Source organism: Hibiscus syriacus, unplaced genomic scaffold (assembly GCF_006381635.1).
Source record: "Hibiscus syriacus cultivar Baekdansim isolate YM2019G1 unplaced genomic scaffold, ASM638163v2 tig00110483_pilon, whole genome shotgun sequence".
NCBI classification, from domain to species: domain Eukaryota; kingdom Viridiplantae; phylum Streptophyta; class Magnoliopsida; order Malvales; family Malvaceae; genus Hibiscus; species Hibiscus syriacus.
Window position 1 is genome coordinate 2733797 of NW_024062759.1, and position 15419 is coordinate 2749215.

Genomic DNA, 15419 nt, shown 5'->3' on the forward strand with positions numbered 1-15419 from the left:
TTTTGAATACGCGTAAAGTTGAATTTCGCCTTTAATTGTGATGGAATGGGTCTCCTATCAGAATATTTATTTTTCAATAATTTCATGAAATTATATTTTATAGATTTATTCGTTAATTAAAGATAATTAATTAATAATAAAAATTACATTTTTTTCTCTCCATAGAGATCATAGATATACTTTATAATCACTTTAGCTTATAAAAAAATTTAAATTCAGTGTCTTGTACTTTTAACCATTCATGTTGGAGATCATTTCCAATAGAGCTTCTGTTGAAGCTGAAGTTAATAATTGACAAAAGCTTCAATTCCCATATGTTTGGTTGATAGAAATGACAAATAATAGGGTGCCATTTTGTATTTTGTAATTCATTAAGCACAAAACCTTTTACATTTACAAAGGTGGAAACCATGGTGAATTATGTTTTTAGTTTGTTTGTTCTCGTCCGGGTGTCTATTTATGCCAAAGCAACTAACTTCTCACTTATCTCCCACAACTTCTTTGCCTTCTCTGCATCACTCGCCTCTTTCGAAAGCTGGTTTTCAAACGATTTCGAATCTTTGTTCCAACTCCAGTAAACACCCGATTTCGTAAGATTCGGATCACTCACAACCTGCAACATAGAAGGCTTGTTTGGTTCATATGCAATGCAACACTAAACAAATGTGCATCATGTAAGCATATATTGTTCTAATTGACCTGTGCAAGTCTGCTCCCGGCTTCTTCTTCCGAAACATAGCCTTTCGTAATGTATTTCTGAAACGGGGGGAAAAGAATCCGGAACAATGGAACGTGCTCCCGGAACAGACCTGTCGTTGCAATGCAACCGGGGTAAAGGGACGCGAAGGTGATTCCGGTTTCCTCGTGGTACCGCCTGTGGAACTCTTGCATGGTGAGCATGTTACAAACTTTGCTGTCTTTATATGCCTTGGCACCATCGAAATCTCCTCCATCTATCATAGGTGAACTCTGTACTCCATTCAAGCCTCCAGCAAGTCCTCTGAGATCCCCGAGGTTAGCTTTCGGTGGCACGTTTCCGGCCAATGTGTTAGTGTTTCCTGCAATTGCATTGAGAGGAAGATTACAATTCATCAGTTCGCAAAGTATGTGCAAACCTGAAATTGCATTTAGGCTGCTACCTGTAATGGAACCAACAATAATGAGACGATTATAAGGGTAATCGGATTTCTTGAGATCATCTAGGAGTAGCCTTGCAAGTAGGAAGTGACCGAGATGATTAGTTCGAACCCTTCGGCGGTATACGTCGCTTCCTTTGCAGTAGGCAAGTAAACAGCAGCATTGCAAACCAAAGCATCAAGCGGCCTTCCCGAACGGCGGAAGTTATCGGCGAATTGCCTCACGCTATTGAGCGAGGCGAGGTCGAGATGCATTACTGAATAATTCTCCTTATTAATCCCAACCGATTTAGCTGCTTTCTCAGCCTTGAGAAAGTTCCTACACGCCATGATTACATGCCATTCCCTCGTCTCGGCAAGAGCCTTGGCCGTCGCTAGGCCTAATCCGGACGAAGCACCGGTTATTACCACATTACCCTTTCTCAGGGTCTTCTTCCCTTGTGGTGCTGCCTGATCAACTGCTGGAGTTGTGGCAGCCGTTTGTGCTCGAACAATTCCAGCAGGGACTTCCTTTTTCCTAAGTTCCTATAGTTCATTCGACGTACCGAATATGAAAAACTATTGACAAGTCACAATCTTTACCAAAAAAAAACATTTTATCTATCATTTTCAGTATGAAAACCATAAAATAGAAAGATATTTGGATGTTTCAGCAAGGGCTTCCTTTTTCCTAAGTCCTATAGTTCATTCAGCGTACCAGATATGAAAAACTATGACAAAGTCGCAATCTTTAGAGAAAAAATCTAACTTTTTATCTACCATTTTCAATTTTCAGTATGAAAACTATGACATTGGATGGTTCACCTGAGTTAAAGGCAGAGGGAAGCTGAAATGGGTGGAGAATGGAACGCCAAAGAGAGTTGTGTCCTTGGATTTGGGCTGAGGATGAACGGAGATGGTGGGCGGCGGTAGCAATGAGGCTGCTCGGAGAGCCATGAAGCTGCTGGCTTTTGATGAGATTTTTTTTAGTGTAATAATTGTTATAATTGGTTGAAGGGAGAACGGAGGCGGAGGCAGATAAGGTTGGTTTTTGAGCATCTTGATGGCAATACGCCATGTCAGCTTTCATTATCCAATGGGATTTGCTTTGATTTCTCTTCCACTTCTCCATAAACAGTGATTCTCTGGGCCTTTCGGCCTGCAACAATCCTGTCCAAACGGATAATATGTGTCTTGTGGATATCAATGTTTATTGTCGGTAAGAATTTTTAAATAAATATTATTTTATATTCAACTTAAATTCATTAAGAATTTTTTTATTTTAAATCAAATATTACGCTTTAGATATCATATCTAAATCATTTAACCTCATTTTTATTTTCACTTTCTAAACGTTATTTAATATGGTAAATTAGACTCATAAACACTTAATTATAAAATGATTTATTGATATGATCATTGAAATTTTTAATTTTTTTAATTAAATTATTTAAATAATGTTAATCAAACCATTCAAATGTGATGTGATATTTAAAAAATTTAATATAGTTACACATATCATGTTTGTTACTTACTCATGCGATCATTCATGGAATCATTGATTGAAACTCTTCGCTCAAATTAGAATGAACAAATTACCTACAACTTCACTTTTCTCACTAATAATTTTGTATGATATTTAATTTATTAAATAATATTATAAATTTTATTTATTTATGTCATAAAAGTATAAAGAAATATATATAATGAAAAATTCATTCAAATTTGAATCAATCCATATCATAATATTATAAATTTAAATTTAATTAATATTAAAAATTAAATAAAATTTAAATGTATTAATTAAATTAACTATTTTTTATTTGATTTGACTCGATACAATTAGGGTTGTAAATGATACGAGAAAAATCGTGAGCTACTCGAGATCGACTCGATCAAAGATCGGTCAACACTCAAATCGAATGGACTCGACTGGAATTATTAACGAGCCAAAATGAGGTATTTGATACTCGACTCTAAAAGCTCGCGAACTACTCGAAAATTTAATGTATTAAAATTTTAGATTTTTGAAATTAAAAATAATAATAATATATCATTTATATGTTATTTTTATATAAAAAATACAATATAAGGCTTTCATATACTTAAAGTTCGGGTTCGAATTTGAGTCGAACTTCAATTTTTTATTTCAAGTGGAACTTAAAAATTTTAAGCTAGCGAGTTTTCGAACCGAGCCGAGCTTCAATTTTTTCATTTCGAATTCGATTTGAGCTTCACAACTTTAAAAATCGAGTCGAGTCGAATTCAGCAATACTCGAACTCGACTCGGTTCGTTTACTGCCCTAGTCACACAATCAATTATGTCGTTAAAAACCTAACGCGTTTAGTACATAAACTATCAATTTTGGTCCGTTTTAGTACATGAACTTTCAACTTTTTTCAAAACTTAACGTCAAATTTTGAACGATTGTACTAAAATGAAACAAAAACTAGTTTAAATACTAAAATATATCAAAATAGATAATTTAAGTACTAAACACATAATTTACTCTTTTTATTAATATGAAATAAAGTTACGTGTTTAAAAAAAATTTGATCATTCGATAAACAACGTACTAGAATATTAAATCTCTAAGAATAATAATTATATATGGCTTTATGTTCGAACTTAAATAGATAACAAATACAATAAAGTTTTGCCGCCTTGATCTTCTTCACAGTTCGAGCGGATCTCAATTAATGCATTTCGTTTTCTTTTCTTCCTCTCACAACATGGTTTCTTAAATTCAACCCAGTAGTTGGCTGGTCGTAGGAAATGATAGTGCTGCACATCATTTCCCATCTACCCACGTTGACTTTAAAAAAAATCCCCATGTTATATTGCACTATGCAAGTCCAAGTAATTTATAACACTAGGTTGGTGTTGCACATTTAAGATCAACCCACAAATGATTTATGTTATGTGTCTATATAAGTTGTGGAATGCATGGGGCTTCCCATTGTTGTACTATCATGGTCTGGCCATGATTAAAAATGTCCATTGATGTACGATTATGGTAGGGCTATGATGACTGATAACGAAATTATCAGATATATAATATTATTCTTAAATATTTATAATGAAATTTACGTAAAAATAAAAAATTTAGACAATATCAAATATTTAATTTGAACTCACATGACTCATAATACAAAATAAATTTCATAAATAGAATTTTAATTTTATATAAAAAAATATTCTTAAAACATGTCGGTGGATTGAAATTATTACAAAGTAAGTGGGATACATTTTCTTTGTCAACGTCAGAAGAGATGTGAAGATTTAATGCACTTTATAGCAAAGCTTTTTATGTTGGAACGCTTATGGCTATGGGGGTCTGAATTTCATCATTAAACTCTACACTGAAAACACATAAAATGCATATTAATTTATTTTCTATCGGTATCAAATAATTATAAAATAATATATATTCAAAATATTATCTATCATTTGATAATGAATACTTAAATATCTTTATACACTTTGTGTTTGAATTCGAGAGTTTCAAAAATAACAATTATCTTTTAATCGTTAAAGTCGCTTATTCATACTTTCATATTATTTTTTAAAAAACAACATGCATATTAGTTTTAAATCTTAAACAATGATTACTTGATATTTTTAGTCTTATGTTACATTAATAAATAGTTTTAATTTCAAAATATTTTAAAAATTAAAAGATATACAAAGTACACATCAATTATCATATAGAAGCCGTATCAATAATGTTAATCATTTAATATTTCAACAATTAATTTTCTAAAAAATAGCATTCATCTATTTTTAATTAAATGTCAAATTTAATTTAAATAATCAAGTGTTGAATTAATAAAATATGTAATTTCAAAGATCAAATGAATTGGTATACTTTAAAATTTTAAGAAAAATTATATGTCTATTATATTCGTAACATTAAAATTTGAATTATAAATATGGTTCAAAACACTAACATCTAATACCACTAAACACATTAAAAATTTGCGGTACCTTTCTATTTCAACACAAAATTGAATCAATTAGTTTAGTTACTCAAGTTTGACGGCCATAGGCTGAGATTAAACAAGTGCCAAAACATTGTTATTAATGCTAATAATGCGTAGTTGGCAAGGTAATTAACGTTCCCCTAATGAATATAAAGCCTATGATCTGCCCGTCAGTCAGCCGGTGCTTCTTTAAGTGCCTTGATGAGTTTCACACGTTCAACTTTGCCTAACCTTTTAAGTCAAATAATCCAATGTTTGCAAGTTATAAAAAAAACAAATTTTAATTTAGAAATATAATGTGCATGTAGATTGCACATGTTACACGTAATTATTCTCTTCCAAAAAATATATATATGATAGAATGTGTTTCATCACCGGTTATAAATTTTAAGATATTTTTATATAGTAACGATTCTCTTTCTTTGTTTCTCTAAGACATTATATTCTCTCTCTCACTTAATTTCATGATATCTTCGTTATGAACTATTATCACGATTGTCCTTCTTGCCTACTCTCTCCAATGGGACATTCAACGTGAAATTAGACGTAAAAAAGATCACAATAATATCATTTGTAATAAGACCATTTATCTCTTCTCAAAAAACATTTTTAATAAGACATTCAATTCCACCGCTTATAAACCCTAAAACATTCATTTTTTATTTAAATGTGGGATTCATGTCCACTCTGTTAAGAATGCAGTAAAGAAAGAATAGTATTAGTATATTGATCATTGCAAAACTGCAAACGGATTACAAAACTTCAGCTGTTTATATACAGCTTCTAATGAATATTATAAGCCTAACAGTTTTTACAACTGATGTTAACAATCTTAACTGCTACTAACAACTTCAAGAAGCTGCTAACTACTTAACTAACATCACCATGCAGACTAAGCATGAGAAGCATTGTTGATGACTCATCATGCTAACATTCCCTCTACTTCTTCTTCTGTTCTTCTGTTCTTCTGTCCTTCCTCACTTATTCGAACTTTCTTTTTGTTGGAAGCAAGGCGGTTAAGCTACGAGCATCCGGGTGTAATCTGAAGCCTCTCTTGGGCAAGAAAACACCATATTTTGTCTGGTTAAGGACGACAAGGCTGTTAAACACTTAATCCTCCCCAGATAATTTTCTTTCCAAGTAAACTTGGTTGTTAAGCCTCAAAGTTTCATGATCACCTTGTGAGAGAAACAAACAGGTAACAAAGAAATGCAAACTGAAGGTAATCGAGCAACCTAAATCTATATAGTAAAAGTGTCCATAATTCAACAGCAATACCATCTTAAGCCAAATCAATCGGCAACATGCAGCAACTTTTTTATACTCATCAGGCTAACACACTCCTCTCCAAGATGGGACATAAACTACATAATTTTAATGTAACACTAAAAAAGTATTATCTTAATTTTGATTAGTATTTTTTTTGAGTTTGATTCCGAGGTTAGATTGGATAAAACATTTTCAAACTCTTTTATTAGCTCTATAATGGTGAAAAAGAAACATTGCATGCAATTGAATGCCGAGTTTCAAAACAGCATCACTGATTTATGTTTACCACTCAGATCTTAACCCATTTTGTTTACAACAAGCCATCAAACTTGGCTTAAAACAGCTCTAATTCCACATGCCGGAATCTTGTAATGGCTGGTCTCACACTAGACTTTGGAAAGGGTTTTCGATAACAAGTGCCGACCACAAGCTTTCAAGGCCGCTATTACTTCACAAAACACAAAACCAGAAAACAAAATCACAAAAGGTTGTTTAGCCACGTCGAGTTCCGGTGAAGTAATTGAAGTCGTGGTGCTCGACCCTAAGTTGCTTCAGCCACGAGTCCGCGACACTGGAAAGCGACACCAATCTCTCTTGGTCTTGCCCGTAATTTCCCATCACCCACACGTCTCCATGCATCTTGTATGTGGCCAAACCGAACGGAAAAAGACCGATGTTGTCTCCTTCCTTTCGCTTCCTCTCGGGACACTCGACGTTGTCCTCAGGATTCATATCTACACATATAGGATAGACATAAACATATAAGAATCGACACTAATCCGGATTCGATTATCATGTAACCCTGCCCTATCCTTAATCAAAAGTAGAAAGAGATGAAAGAAAAGGAGACAACAAAGGCACCTTGGAAAGAAGATAAAGTGTGGTATGTAAGGAAGCATGCGGACAGGTCCTTTATGGTCCTTCCGATGGGAATGTGATAAATTGGGTACCTATAATTATCCGAATGGAATAATAATTATTTATTAATAAAATTATAAAATAGATAGATATAATAAGAAATATACCATGCAACCGCCATCCAACTAGCTGGAGAGAGATCTACGCTCCTCAAGGACATCAAACCAGGGTATCTTCGTGATAATCCATTAATCTGTAAGGGATTTGAAAAATAATTAGTCACGTTCATCTCATACTGAAAAAGTGGTTAAACTATGGTTTCGATCCCTTTACTATACTTAAATATTTAAAAAAGCACGTCGATGGAAAAATGATGAAAAAAGGGGCAACCTTATCCTTGAGTGGAACTCTTCCATAAGGGGTAGTTCTCTCGAAATACTGGAAATAAAGGTAACCCTGTTGAATAAACTTAAATGTAATCCTTAATGTTTTTCTTTAAATTTAGAAGTTAATGGGAAAATAAAAGGTTTATGAGTTTTAGTAGGTGAAAGGCCAAGGGGTGATATAGGAGTTAATTGTCTTTTATGAGTTTTAATAGAATTTATTTTTTGTTTTTGGAAGAGTAGTACCTAGTGCCTATATAAAGGACCTTGTTGATTTCATTTATATACAACAAAAAGAAATACAAAATCACTTGGAAAATAGTATAGTAGTTGTGGGTTAATTTGTTTTCTATTTTTTCAAATTGGTATCAGAGCCAATGGCAAATATGACGGGTCAAATGTTGCTACCACGACTAACGAAGGCGAACTACGAGAACTGGAGCATTCAAATGAAAGCTCTTCTCGGATCTCAAGATGCATGGGAGGTGGTCGAAGAAGGTTTCGAAGAACCAACAACAACCACGGGATATACGACGGCTCAAACCAAGGCGTTGAAAGAGGCACGATCGAAGGATAAGGCGGCACTATACATGTTATTCCGAGCCGTTGACGAGTCGGGCTTTGAGAAGATTGCTGGTGCAGCTACTTCAAAAGAAGCGTGGGACATTTTAGGAAAAGTGTTCAAAGGAGCCAACCGAGTCAAGCAAGTGCGTCTCCAAACTCTTCGTGGCGAGTTGGAAAGCATAAAGTTGAAGGAGTTGGAAAGTGTATCCGACTACATCACACGTGTACAAACCGTGGTGAACCAACTCAATCGTAATGGCGAAGCGTTAACCGAGGCACGAGTTGTGGAGAAGATTTTGAGATCATTAACCGACAATTTTGAGAATGTTGTGTGCGCAATAGAAGAGTCAAAAGACCTTGCGACACTCACAGTCAACGAGCTTACTGGTTCACTCGAGGCACACGAACAACGTAAAAAGAAAAAGAAGGAGGAGACACTTGAGCAAGCACTTCAAACCAAGGCGTTAATCAAAGACGAAAAGGTATTTTATTCTCAAAATTTTCGAGGTAAAGGTCGTGGCCGTGGAGGTCGTGGATATGGTCGCGGTGGTCAAGGCGACAGTCATGAAGGGTACTATAAGGAGAATGGACAGTCAAGCCAACCAAATTGGCGTGGAAGAGGACGCGAACGAGGAAGAGGCGGCCGATCAAATTATTCCAATATCGAGTGCTACAAGTGTTACAAGTATGGTCACTACGCGAAGGATTGCAACTCTGACAAATGTTATAACTGTGGTAAAGTGGGGCATTTTGCAAAAGATTGTCGAGCCGATAAAAAGGTGGAAGAAACAATCAACCTAGCCTTGGAAGATGAAGCGAATGAAGGCTTTCTCTTGATGGCTCAAAATGAATTCAACATCAACAATGACACTCTGTGGTACCTCGAATCGGGCGCAAGCAACCATATGTGTGGTCACAAGTACCTATTCAAAGAGATGAAAAAGATTGAAGATGGTCATGTGACTTTTGGAGATGCATCAAAAGTGCAGGTCAAAGGCCGAGGTACGATTTGTTACTTACAAAAGGATGGCTTGATAGGGTCAATCCAAGATGTTTTTTATGTACCAGATCTCAAGACAAACATTTTGAGTATGGGGCAACTCACAGAGAAAGGTTACTCGGCACTTTTGAAAGATCGGATACTACACTTGAAGGACAAGCAAGGGCGTATAGTTGCTCGAGTCGAGATGGGCAAAAATCGGATGTACAAACTAAATTTGAGAAGCGTGCGAGAAAAATGTTTGCGAATCGACGTAGAAGACAAAGCATCACTGTGGCATCTTCGCTTTGGTCACTTACATCATGGTGGTCTAAAAGAGTTAGCAAAGAAGAACATGGTGCACGGGCTGCCGGATATAGATTATGAGGGCAAATTTTGTGAAGAATGTGTGCTTGGCAAGCAATCAAGAACCTCGTTTCAAAAGAAGGCAGAATATCGAGCTAAACACCCTCTCGAGTTGATTCATACCGACATATGTGGACCAATCACCCCCGAATCTTTCAGCAGTAAAAGGTATTTCATTTCCTTTATCGATGATTTCTCACGAAAAACTTGGGTTTATTTTTTGAAAGAAAAATCCGAGGCATTTGAGGTGTTCAAAAAGTTCAAAGTGATGGTGGAGAAGGCAACTGGTAGACACATCAAAGCCGTACGATCCGATAGAGGTGGCGAGTATACTTCGACAGCTTTCATGGAGTATTGCGAGGAGCAAGGCATAAGGAGATTTCTAACTGCACCATACTCTCCTCAACAAAACGGTGTGGCCGAGAGGAAGAACCGGACCATTCTCGACATGGTTCGATCAATGCTCAAGAGCAAGAAGATGCCGAAGGAATTCTGGACAGAAGCCGTGCAATGTGCCATCTATGTACAAAATCGATGTCCACATATAAAGTTAGATGATCAAACACCACAAGAGACATGGAGCGGACAAAAGCCGACAGTTTCTCATCTCAAAGTGTTCGGTAGTATTGCTTATGCACACGTACTGGATCAACGAAGAACGAAGCTCGAAGACAAAAGTAAAAAGTATATTTTTATTGGGTATGATGAGAAGATAAAAGGGTACAAGCTATTCGATCCGATAAGCAAGAAGGTGATGGTGAGTCGTGATGTGCGAATAAACGAAGCAAGCGAGTGGGACTGGAACAATTCAACAGAGGCTATCATCGAAGTTGGAGAATCATCAATCGTTTCACCAAAAAACATACCAACAAACTCTGAAACTACCGATGATGAAGATGAACCAAGACAACCCAAAATACGAAGTTTACAAGATTTGTATGATTCGACAAATGAAGTAAACCTTGTATGTCTTTTGGCAGATGCTGAAAATATCAGCTTTGAAGAGGCGTTGCGAGACAAGAAGTGGAGAACTGCCATGAACGAGGAGATTGAAGCGATTGACCGTAACAACACATGGGAGCTAGCAGAATTGCCGAAAGGAAGTCAACCTATTGGTGTGAAGTGGGTGTTCAAGAAAAAGATGAATGCTCAAGGCGAGATAGAACGATACAAAGCGCGACTTGTTGCGAAAGGATACAAGCAAAAGGCAGGAATCGACTATGACGAGGTGTTTGCTCCTGTTGCAAGAATGGAGACAATTCGATTACTCATTTCACAAGCTGCTCAATTCAAATGGCCGATATTTCAAATGGATGTCAAGTCGGCATTCTTGAATGGTGTGCTTGAAGAAGATATCTACATCGAACAACCACCCGGGTACGTAAAAGTCGAAGAAGATAAAAAGGTGTTAAAATTGAAGAAGGCTCTTTACGGGTTGAAGCAAGCACCACGGGCATGGAATACACGTATCGATACATATTTCATGGAGAACGGGTTCAAGAAATGTCCCTACGAGCATGCCCTTTACGCAAAGAAGAATGGAGGTAACGTGTTATTTGTTGCTCTTTATGTTGATGATCTCATTTTTATGGGTAACAATGATGAGATGATAGAAGAGTTTAAGGGCACAATGACACGGGAATTTGAGATGACAGATTTGGGCTTAATGAAGTTTTTTCTTGGTTTGGAGGTTAGACAAGTAGAGACAGGTATTTTTGTATCGCAGGAGACATATGCAAAAGAGATTTTGAAGAAATACAATATGGAAAATTGCAACCCGGTATCAACACCAATGGAACCAGGTGCAAAATTATCAAAGTTCGATGGAGGGGAACGTGTCGATGCAAGTAGATACCGGAGTTTGGTAGGAAGCCTTCGATATCTCACATGTACAAGGCCGGATCTTTCGTTAAGTGTCGGCATTGTAAGTCGGTTCATGGAGGAGCCAGTTTATTCACATTGGAAGGCGTTGAAGCGAATCCTACGATACATCCAAGGAACAGTGTCACTCGGGTTGTTCTACTCGAAAGCAGAAGATTACAAATTGGTTGGGTACTCCGACAGCGATTGGTGCGGAGACATAGACGATCGGAAAAGCACATCGGGATATGTGTTTTTTATGGGAGATAATGCGTTTACTTGGCTTTCAAAGAAGCAGCCGATCGTGACGTTCTCGACGTGTGAAGCAGAATATGTGGCAGCATCTTGGTGTGTATGTCATGCGATATGGCTTAGAAATTTGTTGAGCAAGATGGAGCTAAAGCAACTAGGTGTAACTATGATTCATGTTGACAACAAATCAGCAATTGAGTTGGCAAAGAACCCAGTGAACCATGAAAGAAGCAAACACATCAATGTTCGTTTTCACTTTATCCGAGATCATGTGAAGGAAGGAAGTGTGGAATTGGTGCATGTGGCAAGTCAGGATCAAGTTGCGGATATCTTCACAAAACCGCTACCGAAAGTACTTCTTGACAAATGCAAGAAGATGATTGGCATGATGGATGGTAGAAACATTTAAGTTTAAGGGGGAGTTTTGTTGAATAAACTTAAATGTAATCCTTAATGTTTTTCTTTAAATTTAGAAGTTAATGGGAAAATAAAAGGTCTATGAGTTTTAGTAGGTGAAAGGCCAAGGGGTGATATAGGAGTTAATTGTCTTTTATGAGTTTTAATAGAATTTTTTTTTTTTTGGAAGAGTAGTGCCTAGTGCCTATATAAAGGACCTTGTTGATTTCATTTATATACAACAAAAAGAAATACAAAATCACTTGGAAAATAGTATAGTAGTTGTGGGTTAATTTGTTTTCTATTTTTTCAAACCCAACCTGTTATTCACGTGCCAGAGGCTGTCTTGATCGGAGCCACCGTCCTCCGATGAGCATCCGTCCGATCTCCATAACTCACTTTCATCACTGAACGAATCACTAAATGAATCCCTCTCGCCATCACCCGACTCAATCTCTTCCCTGTCAAAAACAATTCATCAAATTTCGCTCACGTCCCGGTCATGGAATCCAAGCAATTTGTTACCTTAATCCACTGACGGAAGAATCGAAGGTGAATATTTGAATGACGGAGAGATAAGGAACGTAGTACTGGACTAATGTTTCGTTGTTGTCCAATCCGATGGGAACGCCGGCACCGTACGCACTCCATTCATCGTAACAGTTCCAAAGATCACCCAACGTGAAATACTCGATGTTTTCTCTTTCGCAAGGGTGCCATAATACGCTGAGATTCCTAATCTCACTCTGCAAATGAAAATCATACATTAAGAAACTGGAAAAAAGGGGGGGAACTTAATCAGAGATGATTCTGGTGAATTCTCAAACCTTGGGGAGGAATTGGGATTTGACTGTGGGTGTTGTGCAGTGAAGGAAACTATCGAGGTTCAATTGTGTTGACCCAGATTCGAAAATCATGATGATTAGGTTTCTCTCTAACTCAAACGAGTGGGAAAATGAAGGAAAAAAATAGAGGAGAGCAAATAGGGGGAGAGATTGCCTCGATTTCGTTGAATAAATGCAAAAACTCGTGCATAATGATGATTTACGAATTTTGATGATTGAAAAAGCTAAATTTAAGGAAACAAAAAATGTATATATATATACATATATGGAGTTATGGGTTCAACCTAGTCTTGTTGGTAGTTGAAAATGTTTGTTTAATTTCAACCCTTATTCTGATTTATAGGATTCAACTCTGTTTTTCCTTTTTGTTTCAACTTAAAGAAAACTCAAGGCTTCTCTGCTTTGATCAACAACGAAGAAACTAATTATGTTCCCATTCAACGTTTAATCCTTTAAGTTAAATCCAAAAACCCAGTTTACGCGGTAACTTACAAAGAAATGCAAAGGGAAGTCCGAGAAAACGAGGAGAAAGTTTTTCCTTTTTTTCCTACGAAAAAAATGCCAGAAAATTCTAGAGTTTCCTTTGTTTCAACTGAAACTCATGAATTATGGGTCTTTTCCCTTGGACGCAGAAGATTTGTATAACCGAAAATGAATGAAAAACAGAGCAGAGCAGAAACCTATACGAAAAGCTTATTTGATCTTTTGGAACAGAACATTTATAAGACTGTTGTAGTTTATACTGAAACGTAACAGCACACTAAAGAAAGCAACTGAACTTGTTATTCATCAAGAAATTACACCACCCTTTTATACACAACAGCTTGTATATCAGACTCAACTAACTCACTTAACAGACTCATAACTAACCTCTAACAGCCTTAATTAATCTTGACTAATCACAAACTTACTCACAAACCTCACACACACATTGGCTGCAGCAACCAACCATGCACACAGCATGTACACGTGCAACTATACTTCAACATTATCCCCGTCCTTCTCAGTTCTCTCCTTCTCTACCATCTGCACTTGCTGTCAAAACATCAGATGAGTGGATTTTGCCAAGGGTTTCGTTAACCCATCAGCAACCTGGTGTTCTGCAGGTACATAGTTCACTTGAACTGCTCCACAAGCCACCTTTTCACGCACAAAAAGTATATCCAACTCTTTATGCTTCGATCTAGCGTGGAACACCGGATTAGCACTCATGGCAACAACACTTGTGTTGTCACTCCAAATGACGGGCACTACAACAACCACTTCACCCACATCAGACAATAACGAACGAATCCAGACTACTTCAGCCACTGTATCAGTAATGTTACGATACTTAGCCTCTGTTGTCGAGCGAGCCACAGTCCTCTACCTCCTAGCACTCCACAAAACCATGTTACACCCAAGGAACACACACGAACCCGAGACTGACCTACGATCATCAACATTGCTAGCCCAATCAGCATCAGCAAACACAATCAAGCAGCACGACTCAAACACAGGGGCCGACCTAAAAACCAAGCCATAATCAACTATCCCACTCAAATAACGTAAGATTCTTTTAACAGCAAGCCAATGACCATCACAAGGCCGATGCATATACTGGGCCACTCGATTAACGTTGAACGCTATATATGGCCTCGTATGACTCAAGTACAGCAAGGAGCCAACAACGCTTCTACACATGCACGCATCTGTAAGCAACTTCCAAGCATCACATGTCAACTTGGGTGATACCACCATTGGCGTCGGTACTGGCTTAGCGTTAAGCATACTTGTCTGCTCCAGTAACCCACGAACAAACTTTCGTTGACTTAAAACCAATTGATCAGACGACCTGCTCACCTCAACACCCAGAAAGTAACCGAGTTCACCCAAGTCCTTCAAAGAGAACTTCTTACCAAGTAGCCGAACCACCTCATCAACAGCATCACTAGATTCTCCTGTAATTATAATATCGTCTGCATATACCAGGACCAATGTACGAACTTCACCGACCCGTCTTACAAACAAGGACGCGTCAGCTGCTGTACCACAGAACCCCAACTCTAAAAAAAATGGCATAGCTTGGCATACCACATGCATGGTGCTTGACGCAGCCATAAATCGCATTTTTTAGCCTACAAACCAGTCGAGTGCCATCACTCGCCACTTGTTCAAAGCCTGGTGGCTGCACCATATAAACTTCTTCACCAAGCTCACCATTAAAAAATGAGTTATTAACGTCCACCTGTCTTAAATTACATCAACGAGTCACTGCCAGTGACAACACAACATTAACTGTGGTCGCTTTCACTACCGGGTTGTACGTGTCATTGAAGTCATGACCAGGCACCTATGAATACCCTTGAGCCACCAGCCGGGCTTTGTGCCTTAGCAAAGACCCGTCAGCATTGTACTTGACCTTGAATAGCCACTTACATCCAACCGCTACTCTTCCTTCTAGTAACGGTTCGAGCACCCGTGTATCATTCCTCACCAACGTATTGAACTCAGCAAGCACAGCCTCTTTCCATTTTGGTTCTCTTAGAGCCTGCCAATCGTGCATGGC

The 15419-nt window shown here is 37.4% G+C and overlaps 1 protein-coding gene and 1 pseudogene across 1 annotated transcript; both read right to left on the reverse strand.

Annotated features, from left to right (window-relative positions):
* Positions 1-284: 284 nt before the first annotated feature.
* On the reverse strand, positions 285-2118 carry LOC120129279 (annotated as a pseudogene).
* A 4718-nt stretch (positions 2119-6836) lies between these two features.
* Positions 6837-12943, reverse strand: LOC120129188. Its single transcript, XM_039146763.1, has 7 exons — positions 12854-12943; positions 12552-12772; positions 12342-12487; positions 7617-7681; positions 7394-7479; positions 7230-7318; positions 6837-7102 (listed from the first exon to the last, which is right to left on the reverse strand). The coding sequence occupies exons 1-7, from the start codon at positions 12941-12943 to the stop codon at positions 6861-6863; spliced, it is 939 nt and encodes a 312-aa protein (XP_039002694.1). The 3' UTR covers positions 6837-6860.
* Positions 12944-15419: the final 2476 nt, after the last annotated feature.

Bases quoted from the DNA above. Each gene is read 5' to 3' on its own strand.
- LOC120129188 (XM_039146763.1), bottom strand. From the start codon at position 12,943: ATGATTTTCGAATCTGGGTCAACACAATTGAACCTCGATAGTTTCCTT. The intron at 7,682-12,341 runs GTTTGAAAAAAT...TTATTCAACAGG, and splicing joins GCACGTGAATAACAGGTTGG to GTTACCTTTATTTCCAGTAT. The intron at 7,319-7,393 runs GTATATTTCTTA...GGATAATTATAG, and splicing joins AGTTGGATGGCGGTTGCATG to GTACCCAATTTATCACATTC.